The sequence below is a fragment of the Argentina silus genome, assembly GCF_951799395.1.
Source record: "Argentina silus genome assembly, chromosome: 2".
NCBI lineage: Eukaryota > Metazoa > Chordata > Actinopteri > Argentiniformes > Argentinidae > Argentina > Argentina silus.
In genome coordinates this window covers 10,292,268-10,307,329 of record NC_139656.1, presented here as the reverse complement: position 1 = coordinate 10,307,329, position 15,062 = coordinate 10,292,268, and the positions used below count along the sequence as shown (strand labels likewise).

The 15,062-nt window shown below is 41.9% G+C and overlaps 1 protein-coding gene across 1 annotated transcript; it reads left to right on the top strand.

Annotated features, from left to right (window-relative positions):
• The first annotated feature begins 1,335 nt into the window (after positions 1–1,335).
• On the top strand, positions 1,336–7,000 carry ypel2a (yippee-like 2a). Its single transcript, XM_083697004.1, has 4 exons — positions 1,336–1,531; positions 3,590–3,633; positions 4,002–4,110; positions 4,949–7,000. Exons 1-4 carry the CDS (start codon positions 1,424–1,426, stop codon positions 5,036–5,038), a joined length of 351 nt encoding a protein of 116 aa, XP_083553130.1. The 5' UTR covers positions 1,336–1,423; the 3' UTR covers positions 5,039–7,000.
• The last annotated feature ends 8,062 nt before the right edge of the window (positions 7,001–15,062 follow it).

Below are 15,062 nucleotides of genomic sequence, written 5' to 3'. Positions count from 1 at the left end.
AAATATTTGTAAATGGAATATGGAATGTTATTTTGGTATGAAGCTGACACTCATTCTTTATCACGTTGGGTTCGTAACACATGTCCTTGAGAAATGTTTGTTCACTGAGGTGTTCAATGTGATAACTGGATGTAGTGCAGTAACGTAACTATTCTGCTGTTCTCTCTCGACAACTGGCTTTGCGGCTTTAGACTTTGTGGTGCTGATGTCACAGCCCTCTAAGATCCTATCTTCCTAATCGTCTGTGTGTGTCAGTGTGTGTTGTGGTCCACGCACACACATTGCTAATCTCTTTGACATACTGTAAGTTTGATTAGCTCAGCATTTCCCTCCATTCAATTAACTGCTGGCTCTTGTCACATTATTGGACACTGTATAATTGGATGCTGATGTTTCTCAGATTATTATGTCAACGTTGTCATTACGTTTCCCAATTCTGTACTATGTCATTGCATGGATTGACATAATATATGTTATTACAGTTTATGATAGAACATAACAGCAGATCAAATGTATGCCAACAATGAAGAATCTGCGATGCATGAAACACTAAAATAAAAGTGAAAAACCTCTGAACATTCAAGACACAAGAACATAGTGTTATGGTAGTTAGTCACACGTTTCTGTCATATCTTCTTGCCATATGTTACAGCATGCTTATGTCTCTCGCTGTGTTATGTTGGCGTTGTGACTTGATTATTACCAAAAAAGGAAACTTCTAAGCAACTTACAAAGACAACTTTGTACACATGTTTTCCATATATTACAGCTGTTTCAGTCCAGAGACGTGCGTGCGTGCGGGCGTGCGGGCGTGCATATGTGAGTTAAGTGAGTGTGTGTGTGTCATAGCAGGTGTAGTTGTAGTAAGTCTGTCAGTGGTGTCCCTGTGGAATCTTTCTTTCAAGCATTCACCCTGCGTGCGTGCGTGCGTGCGTGCGTGCGTGCGTGCGTGCGTGCGTGCGTGCGTGTGCTAAGGACAGAACTTCTTGTACAACTATGTAAAGATTGAGTTAATGAAGGTGCTTTCTGTGTCGGTTGATACTCTGTGGGAATTTAATACGTTTTAATCAGCCAGACAAGAGAACTTCTCTTTTGCAAAACTGCATGGTTTGGTTTTTCGCTGGCTTTCTTAAAGGTATGGTAGCTGTACAACTGTTTATATTGTAAAAGAAAAGGCCTACTCTCAAAGCACTCCTATACGATAAACATCATACTGTATGTGTATGCGTACTGTATGTGTCCCAGGTGTGTGCCTCCCTCCCCACGCCCCACCACGGCCCTCACCTGTGTGCTGCGGTGCTTCCCCTGCGAGCCGTCCTGGGCTGGCAGCCCCTTCCTGCACCGCCCCCCCACCCCGCCCAGCAACACCAACACCGCCGCCGTCGCCCCAGCGACCACCCGATCTGCCCCATCAACCGCCACCATGACACGCTCCAAGACCTTCCAGGCCTACCTTCCCAACTGCCACCGCACCTACAGCTGCATCCATTGCCGAGCGCACTTGGCCAATCATGATGAGCTCATCTCCAAGGTAACTAACCAATCACAGATGGCTATTCAGTGAGGTCACCATGGTGGTCCCTGATGTTAGAAATGACAAAGATGGCTACGTTGCCAGAATAGATAAGCAAGTACAGGAGCTATTTGTTTAGTAGCACTCTTAAGTTGAAATGAATGTTATCTAAAGTGTAAGTTGGGAGGACACAATAGGTAATCTATGTCAAGTCAGTCATGTCCTTCAGTCATGTTGTGTTGTGTTGTGTGTGCATGCATGTGTGTGCGTGCATGAGTGTGTGTGTTGTGTGTGTGTGTTTAATTGAGAGTACACTGAGATCATGTGTTAAGACACTACTGAAAACATACAGTTTATGTCTGTGCCAGTTAACCCATGGAGGCCCTATGGGGTCCATATTATATAGGATTCAATGTAGCAGTGTACTTCACTGAAGTACTCACATCTGTACCCCTATCAGGATTCTCAGAATCCTCCTCATGGAGACATTCGGCCCTGCAGGTGTTAAGAACACCACTGGGTCCCGTTAGGATGTAAACCCACTTCCTTTGTCTGCGCTCTGGCCCCGTCCAGATTGGCTCGTGCTCAGTGCCTGGTGTGGAACACAGCCGTTTCTCCAACGCCCAGAGTCACAGCCATCTGCCACTTCCTGGGTACCAAATCTGGGTACTTTTACTGTGCCAACATAATACTGTACCAGAATAAGGACAACAATTGAATACTTGACTATTATTATAAGACAAAAAGTCTGACCAAAAAACAAAAGTCTTGATACTGTAATGTAGTAACATGAGAAAATGTCTGTTGTTCAAGCAGAGAAAGGTATACTAGCAGAATAAGAGAAAAGCCTCAGACTGCTGAGGGAAGACTGAATATTGCACTGCACCTGTATATGTAGATATTGAGCACTGGCCAATCTGAACAGATCTAAAACAGTCTCAAAGCAAGTGACAGCACCAGTCTGCTGAAAAACATAACAGCTATCTCTGAAGTAGCTCAAGACCTCTATGGCCCAACTGCTCACTGAACCATTCCTATTCTATCCCTGCACCCCTCCACGTACAGTTACACAGTGTTGACAGCATAGATATCATGTAACTATATCATATGGCTGTGATGTGGCAGTTGCCCTGTGCACGGGCTGTTCTGTGCTCATGCTTATGAGTGGGTCCTGGTGGTAGCTATCACACTGCCCTCGGGGGAGGCAGCCAATTAGAATGTCTCTCGCTTTGGGGTCTTCTACTCAATGGCCATATGGTAGGACCGACCTTGGGAACTCAATGTGCTTCATCGGAACTCATTGAAAAATGAAAAATGTTCTCTCTATGATTTGAAAGATAAGATTTAGATATGGTACAAAGAGGATCAAAGATAATAACTATGTGAATAGGAAATGGATTGTAGGTTTATTTTGTTTAGTAACATTAGCCATGTCACATGTTTGCCCTCAGGCGAATATCGATGTTTGGTACTGGTAAAAACAAAAGAAAGAAAAAAAGAAATGAGCTCTATACTCACCTTTGCCACGTTGACCACTCCGTGATGCAAGTATACAGTGCCCTGCGTAAGTAATGGGACAGTGAAGCTTCTGTTGGCTCTACACTCCAAGAGTTTGGATTTGAAATCAAACATTGGAATTACTATGAGGGTAAAGTAGAGATTTTCAGCTTTTATTTGATGGTATTTGTGTGCATATTGGTTTCACCATTCATAAATTACACCACGTTTTGTGTATAGTCTCCCTATTTCAGGGTACCCCAAAGTAATTGGACAGATTTATCAAATGTCCAAATTAAACACTCATGTTTAGTATTTAGTGGACAATCCTTTGCATGCAATAACTGCCTGAAGTTTACGACCCATTGACCCCACCAGACGCTGGGTATCTTCTCTGGTGATGCTCTGCCAGGCCTGTACTGCAGCCATCTTCAGTTGTTGTAATGATGATTTAAAATCCAAACTTTTGGAGTGTAGAGCCAAAAGAAGAAAACATGCTTAACTGTCCCATTACTTACGCAGGGTACTGTATGTGGATGATGTTTCTAATGCCTTTCTCGCTCTCTCTCTCTCTTTCAGTCCTTCCAAGGAAGTCAAGGCAGAGCGTACCTATTCAACTCAGTGTAAGCAACCTGACAATCCTCATAGACTAGTATTAGTCCTTTGACACAGACAAAGATATCGTTTTTTGTGTGGTCATCAGGTTGGTTGTGCAGCATAGATCCATTGATCATCTGATACAGTGAAACTGGCTATGACTTTCATCCAATTGTAGTGATTAGCTAAAACGCTGCAGCTACAGTCTCTCAATGTTTTTGGTAGTGTATCTAGCAAGATAATATATGTAGACTAGCAATAAGGTTGTCTTCTCAATGTCTGCCTACTCCTATCCACTCCTTTCTTCCTTCCAACACCTTTTTAACAACCCCTCCAATTCTGTCTCTCATTCTTTCTTTTCTCCACCTTTCTCTCCTCTCTCTTCCTCCCTCAGGGTGAACGTCGGATGTGGGCCAGCAGAAGAGAGGGTGTTGTTGACAGGACTACACGCCGTGGCTGACATCTACTGTGAAAACTGTAAAACCACGTTGGGCTGGAAATATGTGAGTAACTGAAGATGAGTGCACCAACATACTTTATTCAAGCTGATTTTCAGTGGAGGCATAACAGGATCTTAAGTTGAGGTGTCAGAAGAAGTTGGTATCTTGGAGATAGGGGCTCAGAAAACATTTGACATCCAGGTGATGTGTAGTGTTCAAAATGTTGGCATACCATCATCTATGAATATGCTTGTATTGAAAAATACCCTCCAGAATAAAGGTATGAAGTCCCAGAAATGACTCACTGTAGGCACTAAAAACTAAATGAAACAGTTAGAGCACACACACAGACATAATTAACATACACACATTCAAACACATGATGATGGACTGCTCTACATTACTGTTGTTCCTGGCTCCGTTTGTGGGTTAACTATGTGGGCTAATCAACATAGTGGGTATTTTATGCACATATGTAAGTATTGTGTGTGTGTGTGTGTGTGTGTGTGTGTGTGTGTGTGTGTGTGTGTGTGTGTGTGGAGGTCAGGAGAGAGACACTGGTGGCACGCGGCCTCATAGTGTTTTATAGCACTGCCATCTGGGAGGAGTTATTAATATCCCTCCACAAGGCCTGATGCTCCTGTCGCATTGTCACACTGCCAAAGGTGCTGCTGACCTAGTACACTTATACAGACACAAACACAAATTCGCACACACACTCACACACAGTGCATTTAGGATTAAGAATAAAACAACAAAAAAGGAAGATTACATTTGACCCCAGATGGAAACGTCAGAGCACACTGTCTACATTCATGAAAATGCTCTAGTTGTATCCATTCGCTGGTGTCTGTGACTGACTCTCTCTCTCTCTCTCTCTCTCTCTCTCTCTCTCTCTCAGGAGCATGCGTTTGAGAGCAGTCAGAAGTATAAGGAGGGGAAGTTCATCATCGAGCTGGCCCACATGATCAAGGATAATGGCTGGGACTGAGTGGGTGGGCCCAGAATGGTGGAGGCATGGCTTAGCAGTAGGGCGTGTGACTCTATGTTGGACTCACGTACAAGGTTTACTGTTTGCTCATACATATGGCCCCATCCACCTGATATACAGCTTCTTTACCCCCCATGCACACAAATACAGGTGCGTGCGTGTGAGAGAGAGAGAGATTCAGAATGAAAGAGACATTGCATGTCTGAGAGAAACTAGATCACCTCCAGACTACTGTATACTGTAGATATGCTGCTTACACACATTCATGTACGCGCACACACACACACACACACACACACTCACACACACTCACACTGTGGCACAGAGAAGCATTCATATTCACTCAGCATGTTGACGCTTGTCCTGGAATGGACAGCCAGGGTGGAAGCCAATGACCATGGCACTGGACAGAAAAGGCTGGACCCCAGTCCCAACACCCCAGCCAGTCTCACTTCTGCACATCAAATTGGTTCTTACCACAATCTCTCAACCACCCTGCTTGGAACCGCCCCCCCCCCCCCCCCCCCTCGTCCAAAACTCCCTTCAATCAAATCAGCACCTTATTATTTGAGAAATGAAACTGAGACTGATCTGAAATCAAACTGCTTGACTTTCATCCGAAAGAAACATATTTGCTGTTCTTAGATTTTTTTTTTATTTATTTGAGCATGTGTTTAAGTTATTAAATGTATTTATTAAATAAGTGGGTCTTGTTTGGGGACAATCCCCCCACACCCATGTTGAAAGGTAGCAGCTTTTGTGGTTCCCCCCTCTCCACTTCTACCAATGGTAGCAATCTTACAAATGAGGTCACTCACGTTGTGTTGTCCTTTTGCCTTTCTGAGTATGCTATTATTATGACCCTCCTTGAATGTTTTCCAGTAACGTCGGTGTGTGCAAGGAACAATAGCAGAATGTGAGAGGTAAACATTTCACCTGGGTAAAGAGAGAGAGAAACAGTTAGCATTTTAGCATATTTTCATTAAGTGGTGATACTTCATTAGGTATTAGGTTGCCCCTAGAAATTGATCTAAGGTCTTTAGTTTGTCCTGTTAATGTTTAACTTTGCGGACTTGGGGAGGGAAAGCTGATCCTAGATCTGTGCCTTAAGGCAACTTCCACAGGTTTTTTTAGCTCAAAGCAGTTGCTTCACAGATTCACTTATTGAACTGGATAGCCAGTGCAGTCAAACAAATGACTACACTGATGTATCCATCCTACATGGGGATCAGTGGACCGGTGTTGCTACTCTAAATTGGTGCTTGTGAACAGACAGCCTATCTCTCAAGCTATGAAGTTATGTTGTTGCCCAATACTCTCCTCCACTGCCTCCTTGCTTGTTTGTTTTGTTTATCCATTTTTCTTTTTTCTTTTTTCTTTTTTACAAAATCTGATAATTAGAAACAGTTAAAATTGATTTTCTCAAGTCTGGAACATGAGAACCAATTGAAAGCCACATAATGTGACTGACTGTGGAAGTACCCAACCAGGGTTTCAAATGTCCCAGCACAACAACCAAAGACTCTCCCATCAACAATGAGTTGACCAAACAATGTATCAACTGAGATTGCTTGTATGAGGAATTTACAGAATTAAGGATTGTGATTGGCCGAATGCCAATGTTGGAGGTTGGCCTTTCTCTGTGAAATAATGCATTGTTTGGTTCAGATAATTACAATGTTAATACCTGTATATTCACTATGAACATAAGCATTATATTATTATAAACTGTATTTCACGATGTAAATAGCCATATTCAATGTTTTATTTATTTATTCATTTATTCAATTGATGATTATTTTAGTGTATGCTCTGCTGTCTGTCTTGGGGCCCCCTCGCGGGACAGTTAGATTTCCTACTTTTTTACTATTTGAAAATGTTAACATTTTAGTGTCTTTTTGTAAAGGAAGGAAGTATGGATGGCAATATATGGGGACTCAATAAAGATTCTCATTTGATCGATTTGAAGTGGAGGTCAAAGTGTTATGTTAGCCTGGTTGCCAGTTTGTTTCTACTCAAGGCAACTGTGTTGTAGTTGGTTGGTAGGAGGACAATAAAGGAGTTGGCTAAAGTTAAAACAATCTGGCAATCAGGCATGGTTGATACTTATGAATTCACTGATAGTTGCTATGATAACAGCATGGACAAAAGTAATTGTCACTACCTCTGACTGTTAGACTGTTACATCATGTGTATGATTAGATTGGGGTTTGACTATTTGAAATGTGGATGTCCTGAAAAGGTATTAATCTCAGCTGGTTATCATCACCAGGCTCTCCATTGTGTCTGGGTCTCCCGCTCTATCTCTGCCGCAGCAGATGGTGGGACAGGGTCTCCTAGCAACTGGGTTCCAGGGGCAACGGTGTGAATGGTTGGCATTAGTGTTCCCTGGTTGGTACAGAGCATCATGGCACCTCGCCACTGTAAAATTGTGGGTTGCCATCCCCCAACTAGATTCATTACAGTTGATTGTGTGTTAGGACGGGACTCCCAACAAAAGACCTATCATGTACATCACACAATTTTTTGTACAGTTTTTAATAGAACTGAAAACAATTTGACTCTATCAGCAACACTGTATAACTTACCAGTGTATTTGATCTTGTTACTTGACCCATATGCAGCCATTCAATTCCTAATTCAATCTCAAACACACACAAATACACAAAGAGTCATACACAATGAATGCACAGTGCCGGGGCCTTTCACATGGTTCTCTATGAGAGTCCTTCATAAGCAGTGAAAGCACTGTTTCCTCTGCAGCTGCTAGTCTATTTTCTTTGGTCCTGGACCACATGTGCTATTTAGTCTGCAGGCCGAATGGGCGTGGAGTTGGCTTTTTGGGAACGAGTGAACATATGTATGAAAGGGATTTGTTTGGGGGATGGGAGCAGGGGATATGCCTTTAATTCAGTACAGTACAGTACAGTAGAGTGTGTGTGTGTGTGTGTGTGTGTGTGTGTGTGTGTGTGTGTGTGTGTGTGTGTGTGTGTGTGTGTGTGTGGTTGAGGCAGGACACTGGATGAGGTATTATGGGAGGATGGGGTTAGGTGGTAGGTCAGGGTGGGCATACACTGTGGTTCAGGATGGCAGAGAAAGCGGTAAGTGCTGGAACACTCTCAAATATGTGACGTTGGTCAAAGCCCCCCAACAGCGAAACCCACAGCTGCTAAAAATAACAGCCTCATGCAGCTTTCCCTCCCAGCCACTCAAACATGTATAACACACATAAAGACACACACACACACAGTGTGCTCCATACACCACAGCAAATAAATTACACATAGTAAAGTTCAAGGCAAAGCAGTCATACAAACACAAGCCCTACAGTCATGGACAGCCCCTCTCTCAATACAGCCTTTAACCACCATCTCTCGGCTGGCCCAGGAGTGGTTCCTATACAAAGGCCTGTTGTGAATTAACAAACACATGCCATCAAGTCAATTCAAGCATGTTACAATTCAACCTGACTAAATTCACTCTACACTGATCAGATGGCAAAATTAGGCACATCTCATCTCATATGAGATTAAAAGAGAGTAATAAACATTCAAATGAAGCACAGTTGATGAACAAAAAGGTAACTATAAGGAAGTAAATTCCCCTGATTTATATTGATTTGTCTTTCTCCTGGTGAACGGTTTGTTGTGTAAATAAATCAGAAAACATCTAAATATAGCTGCAGTTAAAATGTGAAAGTAATGTGTATGGTATGCCCCCCCCTCTCCCTCTGGCACTCAAATGGAAAAGCCAAACCCATCACAGTGATTTAGCGCTGTGTTTTCCCCCCTGGATTAGATGTTGTAATCTCTGCATTGGTTTCAGATTATACAGATTGAGATGGAAGCAGTGGCTGAATCAATCTGTGTGTGTGTGTGTGTGTGTGTGTGTGTGTGTGTGTGTGTGTGTGTGTGTGTGTGTGTGTGTGTGTGTGCCTGCAGTGACTGAGAGAGCAAAGGTAGAAGCTCTGGGGTTGGAGAGAGAGCCATGAAAGGTGCTCATTGTTCAATACTGTAACCATGACTCACATACGACTGGCACGTGAGATAGAACAGTGCATCCACAAAGTACTATTTCACTAAGTTAATAAGGAACAGAGAAGGCCAGTGTGTTAGCAGTTGCTGAGGTATATGTCATTAGTGTTGGGGTGGGGGGTAGTGTCTCAGAGAAGAGAGTATTGTCTCTCGCTTCACTGAAGTATGAGGCTTCAATGCGAATACAGAGTGTTAAACTTGACTGGACCGGTGTAGGCGATATGATTTCAGAGAATATCTCCTTTGTAAATATGGAGTTTATTTCTGCATCTTGGTTTCACCTCTGGTGATGCACTGGACAAACGTCCGGGAACTCCTTATGCGGCTAACTTAATAATAATATGTATAGGAGGGTTGGGGAGAAATCATTCCATCAACTCAGGAAACCTCAGTACAATTCCAAATTCCAAAGCTTTTTATTTTCAGTTTACATTAGAATGTAAAGAACACACACAATTGAGTTGCTGACTATTGTAACATACAGTATACCTAGATACTATTTTTTATTTTTATAATAATATATTGAAAAGTAATTGAAAATTAAAGGTGCAATATATGTAGCTTTTTCCTCTTGAAAGTTTCACTAAATAAGCATGCTGAATCATTACTTACAGTATGATGCATTGGCAGTCTGTGATGTACACCTATAAGACCCTGTCCTTCTGCCTGAATTTGCTTTTCCAAAATGTTCGGGACGTTTCTGGGCGTCTACAACTTGCTGTGGGCGTGTAACCTACGACTTGCGTGTGTGTGGCTCTTTGGCAACCTACTGCCTGAAAGCTGCAAACATTTCTCAGTGGTGGAAACAGACCTAAGCAACAGAAGCCTTCGTGAGCATATATACGTTTGTAACATGTATTCTGATGATTTTTCCTAGTAAACGTCCTCTTTGACATTACAGCATTACAGAGTTTTGTTTGGGGAATGAGGGGATTTGTTCGAAACTTAGCCGATGCGAGTGTCTCCGCTGGCTGGCTCATTTCCATGTTCATGTTTCCGTGAACATTTCCAAACTAAATAACGGCTGCACTTTCAATCACTTTCACTCCCTTGCTAGTTTCACTACTACTACTTGTCAATCATAGTTGTAGTAGTAGCAGTATGCCAACAATTATAAACCAAACTGGATTGCTGTTATACCGTAGCAAGCCACAAGGACGTGTTATCAGTGCAACACTAACACAACAGCCACGAAACCTGTCACCACTGGACCACAGCGAGTGTCTCTTCTCTACTCAAATATTACTGTACTGTGAAATTGTTATTACGGCTCAACGTCTTCTATGATTATCATTGCTTGTCCCATTAATGGATCCACCTGTATCTTGGATTTCCTTCTCATCAGAGACTTGGCTCTAGCACTGGCCAGCCCACTTTCTGACAATCGATCCACAGGACATAAACACGTCTAATTAGGAAGGACTCACAGGCTCCAGCCCTGGCCTACTACTAATCTGATCTGCTCAGGAGGCACTTAGGCCATCTGCTCCCCCCCCCCCACACACACACATACACACACACACACACACACACACACCACACAGTGATGTGAGGTATCCAGCTGGCAGAATGACAAGCTTGTCAGTGTTTCAATGCCATCTATGTGGGAGGGGAGGTTTGGCTGTTACATGCACCTGCAAATGACAAGTTTAATTGGCCAAGCATCGAATATATCTTTGTCCCAGGCCATATCACAATATCATTTGTGTTGTCATAATCAATTTATGTTATTATTTCATGCATGATTTGATGAATGATTGTACTTGTAAATATTACTGTAAGCCTAAAGTCCTTGTCGCCTTTTAGATACTTCCAAGTATAAGTCCATTTCCCCAACCAGACAACCTATTGGCTGAAGTACGCGACACCTATTTTAGCAAAATATAGCCAGAACATGGTTTCAATTGAAAAAAAGAAGGCCTAGATTGCTCAGAAAATACCATGGATGCAAGTTTGATCCTTGAATGGGCAACATAACACTTAACTGTAAAATTGCTCTGAATTTGAACATGCAATAAACTTTAAGAAACCCATGTCACCCCACACCATGTAATACATCCAGTATCTTTGAGGGCTGAAAACAAAGAAAAGGGGGACAGTGGGGGTTGTGGGTATTGAAATGGGGTCCCATCAAAACTGAGAGGGGGGTGGCTTGGGGCTGGGGGGTTGGGTGGGTTATGGGTGTGATAGGGTGGGGGGTCCTGTGCTCTGTAGCAGATGGTGTTGGGAGGGGGGGAATGAGGGCAGGGGGTTAATGTAAGTACCATTGCCACAGCTGGGTGAAGCAGGGCAAAGAGACTGACCACGGGAACTTGCTTTGCTGTAGACTACAAACTCCACACATTCACCCTCCCTCATGAAACTGGGTTAAAAAAAAAAAGGGAGACAATGATCACATTATTGAACTAGCTAGATTTCTGCTCCAATATGTTGGTACCTGTTGGTCCTCTACAGGGTGGTATCCTGCATGTGTGCCATAATTGCTAAATATTATTGAAATCCCAAAAATATAATTTAATTACAGATTCTGTACTTTTCTCTGACCTGAATCGTTGATAAACAATGGGAAATCAGAAACAGTTGGTGAGAGAGGGCGTAAATCATCGAAATAGGGTGACCCAGAGCTCCGATGGTGTTGGCCTTCTTAACCCGCCTCATGAGCCCCAGCCCCCTCCACCCAGATTAGGTTTAGTTATTGCCCCGGCCCCTCCTGGGTGTGCTGGCTGGGGGCCTGGCAGCAGAATGCTAATCCAAGCAGAGCCAGGTTAAAGCAATTAGCCTAGCGGTTAGCCCAGCACCATCTGCACAGAGCTGATTACGGCTAATGAGTGAGAGCCTGGCCAATTGGGGTGGCTTTGTTCTCCGAAAGTACCAGAATGGGAAGCGGAGGGCTGTGTGTGTGTGTGTGTGTGTGTGTGTGTGTGTGTGTGTGTGTGTGTGTGTGTGTGTGTGTGTGTGTGTGTGTGTGTGTGTGTGTGTGTTACAGAACAACAGGCTTCCATGCAGAGAGACAGCATCAGCCGTCCCACAGACAGCATCATCCCCATCATGTCTTTCATGCCATCTCAGTACCAAAGCGGCACGAGCCAACTGATATAAGGGATGACCCCTGACCCCAGATTTAATGGAGATAAGCTTCACACCTGCACCTGCCCCCAACAACCTGTAATAGGACAGCTGACCCTCAGTTAACCTAACTGAGATAAAGAGAGCTACAGAGAGAGGCAAAATAAATTTCAACTTATCCCACTGTCACATAAACATCATTCAAATGCTCTTGCCATTATGACAGTGTATGACAAATGTGAGTCAACCCATATTAAAAAATATAATACTAAGTGTAATACCATATGCCACTGTCTTGGCATATCAAGGCTCCTACAAGTCCAGGTAGTTTTATAATGCTAGATTAACAACAGTTTGGTAAAAGAGAAGAAAGGGGGGTGGGGGTGGAACAAGGGATGGAACAGGAATAAGGTTGAGACTGACATCTGGTGGCCATATGTTGAAGTGCTGCAACAAACATGAAAGTATAATGCAGTTTGCATCAATGTTGCCTCTGCATTGATATCGATCTTATACATGTTTTTTGGTAAAACAAAAAAAACAATACAACTCTTTGGGCCATTGATGGACAAAACATTTTTTCTACAGTGTTTAAAGGGGCAATCTAGGATTCAAACAACAATGACACAGTCACCCCCCAACTTTTTTTGTTTTTAAGCTATACCATGTTTTTAACAATTACACTGTTTACAAACAATGGAGTAAAACAATATGTTTAGAAGCTATATTCTTCAAGAATCAATCCCTACATATCATTCATTTAATTTGCCACTTTAACAGTTCAGTCACAGAAAACAACAAATCATACAGTACCATGTCAAATGATACATTTATTCTGAATTATAGACAGATATCAGTCCTAACAATCTAGCCTCATATGAATTCAACTGATGATGATGTTTCTTTTCCTTACAACATGTTCAGACAACCATAGGTAGCCCACACTGGCCCTTCCAAGAAAAGGTTTATTCTGTTTTGCTGTGAGGTAAGCTCTAAGCAAATAACCGTTTTCTGATATGGTATCAAAGGTCAGATTAACTGTTTATGTTTGGGAATATAACACATAGCTGTGTCAACCCTGACATAAGTATAAGCTGCATTTTCAATATAAAAATCAGCATACTAGAAGGCCTATGTCATCAGTCAAATAATGCTGAATCACTGAAATAATAACTCTTGGCAAGGCAGAGAAATTCCTGTGCAGCTCTGAGGCCCAATTCCTGGCTGGCATGGCTGGTTCCTGTGTAGACATTCCACAAACTGGCAGAGAGAGAAACATCAGGGTTGCTTGGTTTTGTCTGCCATACTTCAGAAGTGTCTAAACACCTCTTACTTTGACCCAAAGCCATGAGTTTAATGTGTACTTAAGTATACTATTTTGGAACTGCTTAAGATGTGCTAAAGTAGGCCTATATTAAAGTATTAAAGTAGTGTGAAAATACTTCAAGTCAACTAAGTATAAAATGTTAAAATGACCCAACTTATTACATTACTTAAACTACATTATTTTAAATGTCCTTTCAACACATATAATGTAATCATAATCACATTCAAAGATATTCTGAAATAGTATGAAGTATAATAGAAGTCTAATAATGTGTCACTGGCATGGCCAATGTATACCACAAGGACACTTCAATTAGCATGAATTTAAGTACATGTGTAAATGTTTTATTCTCAATACAGTATTTAACCTTCACTTTTCCAGCCATTTTCTCAAGACACCTGGCATGATACCAAGTTCAACTCTTGTAGCAGGTCAATTGCCAAGCAAATGGTCCTCTGTGGTTCAGTTGGTAGAGCATGGCACTAACAATGCTTAGGCTGGGGGTCCAATTCCAGCTGGAACCATATATACTGAAATATGTATACACTCACTGCAATGTAAGTCGCTTTTAATAAAAGCATCAGCTAAATGACATATATAAGTAGGCCAGCGGGCTTCTGATTTGTAATTATATCTGACTAGTATACCCTGACTAGTATACCCTGACTAGTATACCCTGACTAGTATACCCTGACTAGTATACCCTGACTAGTATACCCTGACTAGTATACCCTATCTTGGCCTTTATCGTTTATGTTATGGTTTCAACTAAACACACATAACTGAAGGGTGGCACTGTTAATACATAATCGAATCTCAAAATCCAATAAATAACCAAAGTGTAAGTGGTATTGTAAACTAAAAAATAAGAAAGAAAAAGAATCCTGGGTTATATGTAAATGACATGAAATATACTCAAATTATATTAACATTATATTCTAGAAAAATTACATTTCAGTTGTTTTGATTTGGACTTCACAATATACAGTATATAGCCTAAACGGTTTACTCATGGCCCAAGATTACCAATATTATCTACTTGTCAAAACAGAGTTTCTATTTGATCAATTAATTGATCCCATTAGAGGAACAACTGCATTGGGGTTGAAGCCAGGTTACCTAACGTTCCGTACCGTCTATAAGGTAAACTACATTTACATACAGTCAGAAATTAAAAATAATTTACAAATAGTCTGGGTTTACGAAGTATTAGGAAGCTTTTAAATACCAGTAATGCAGGACACTTTACACAGTAAACTGCAGGAGATGACACTAAAGTAAAATATTTGTAAGTACACTGAAATACACATTTAAGGACATGACAAATAAAGTATACTTTTTGTAAATACAATACAGTATTTCCCAATCATGTTCAAGCCTAACCCTACCCCTAAATTAACGGTGTTATACTGCAAGCCAAAAGTATGGTTTGTTTTAGTATTTTAGGCTTTACTGTCAATTTTCCCCCAGAATATGCGCTCCTCTTGCGCTAATTGACGCTCGCGAATACATTGAAGGCTATGTTGAGTGCAGCATCATGGGATATCAAAGTCCTCCGGCGGCGCGGTGCCGCCATGTCTCCAAGAGAGAAGCGGTT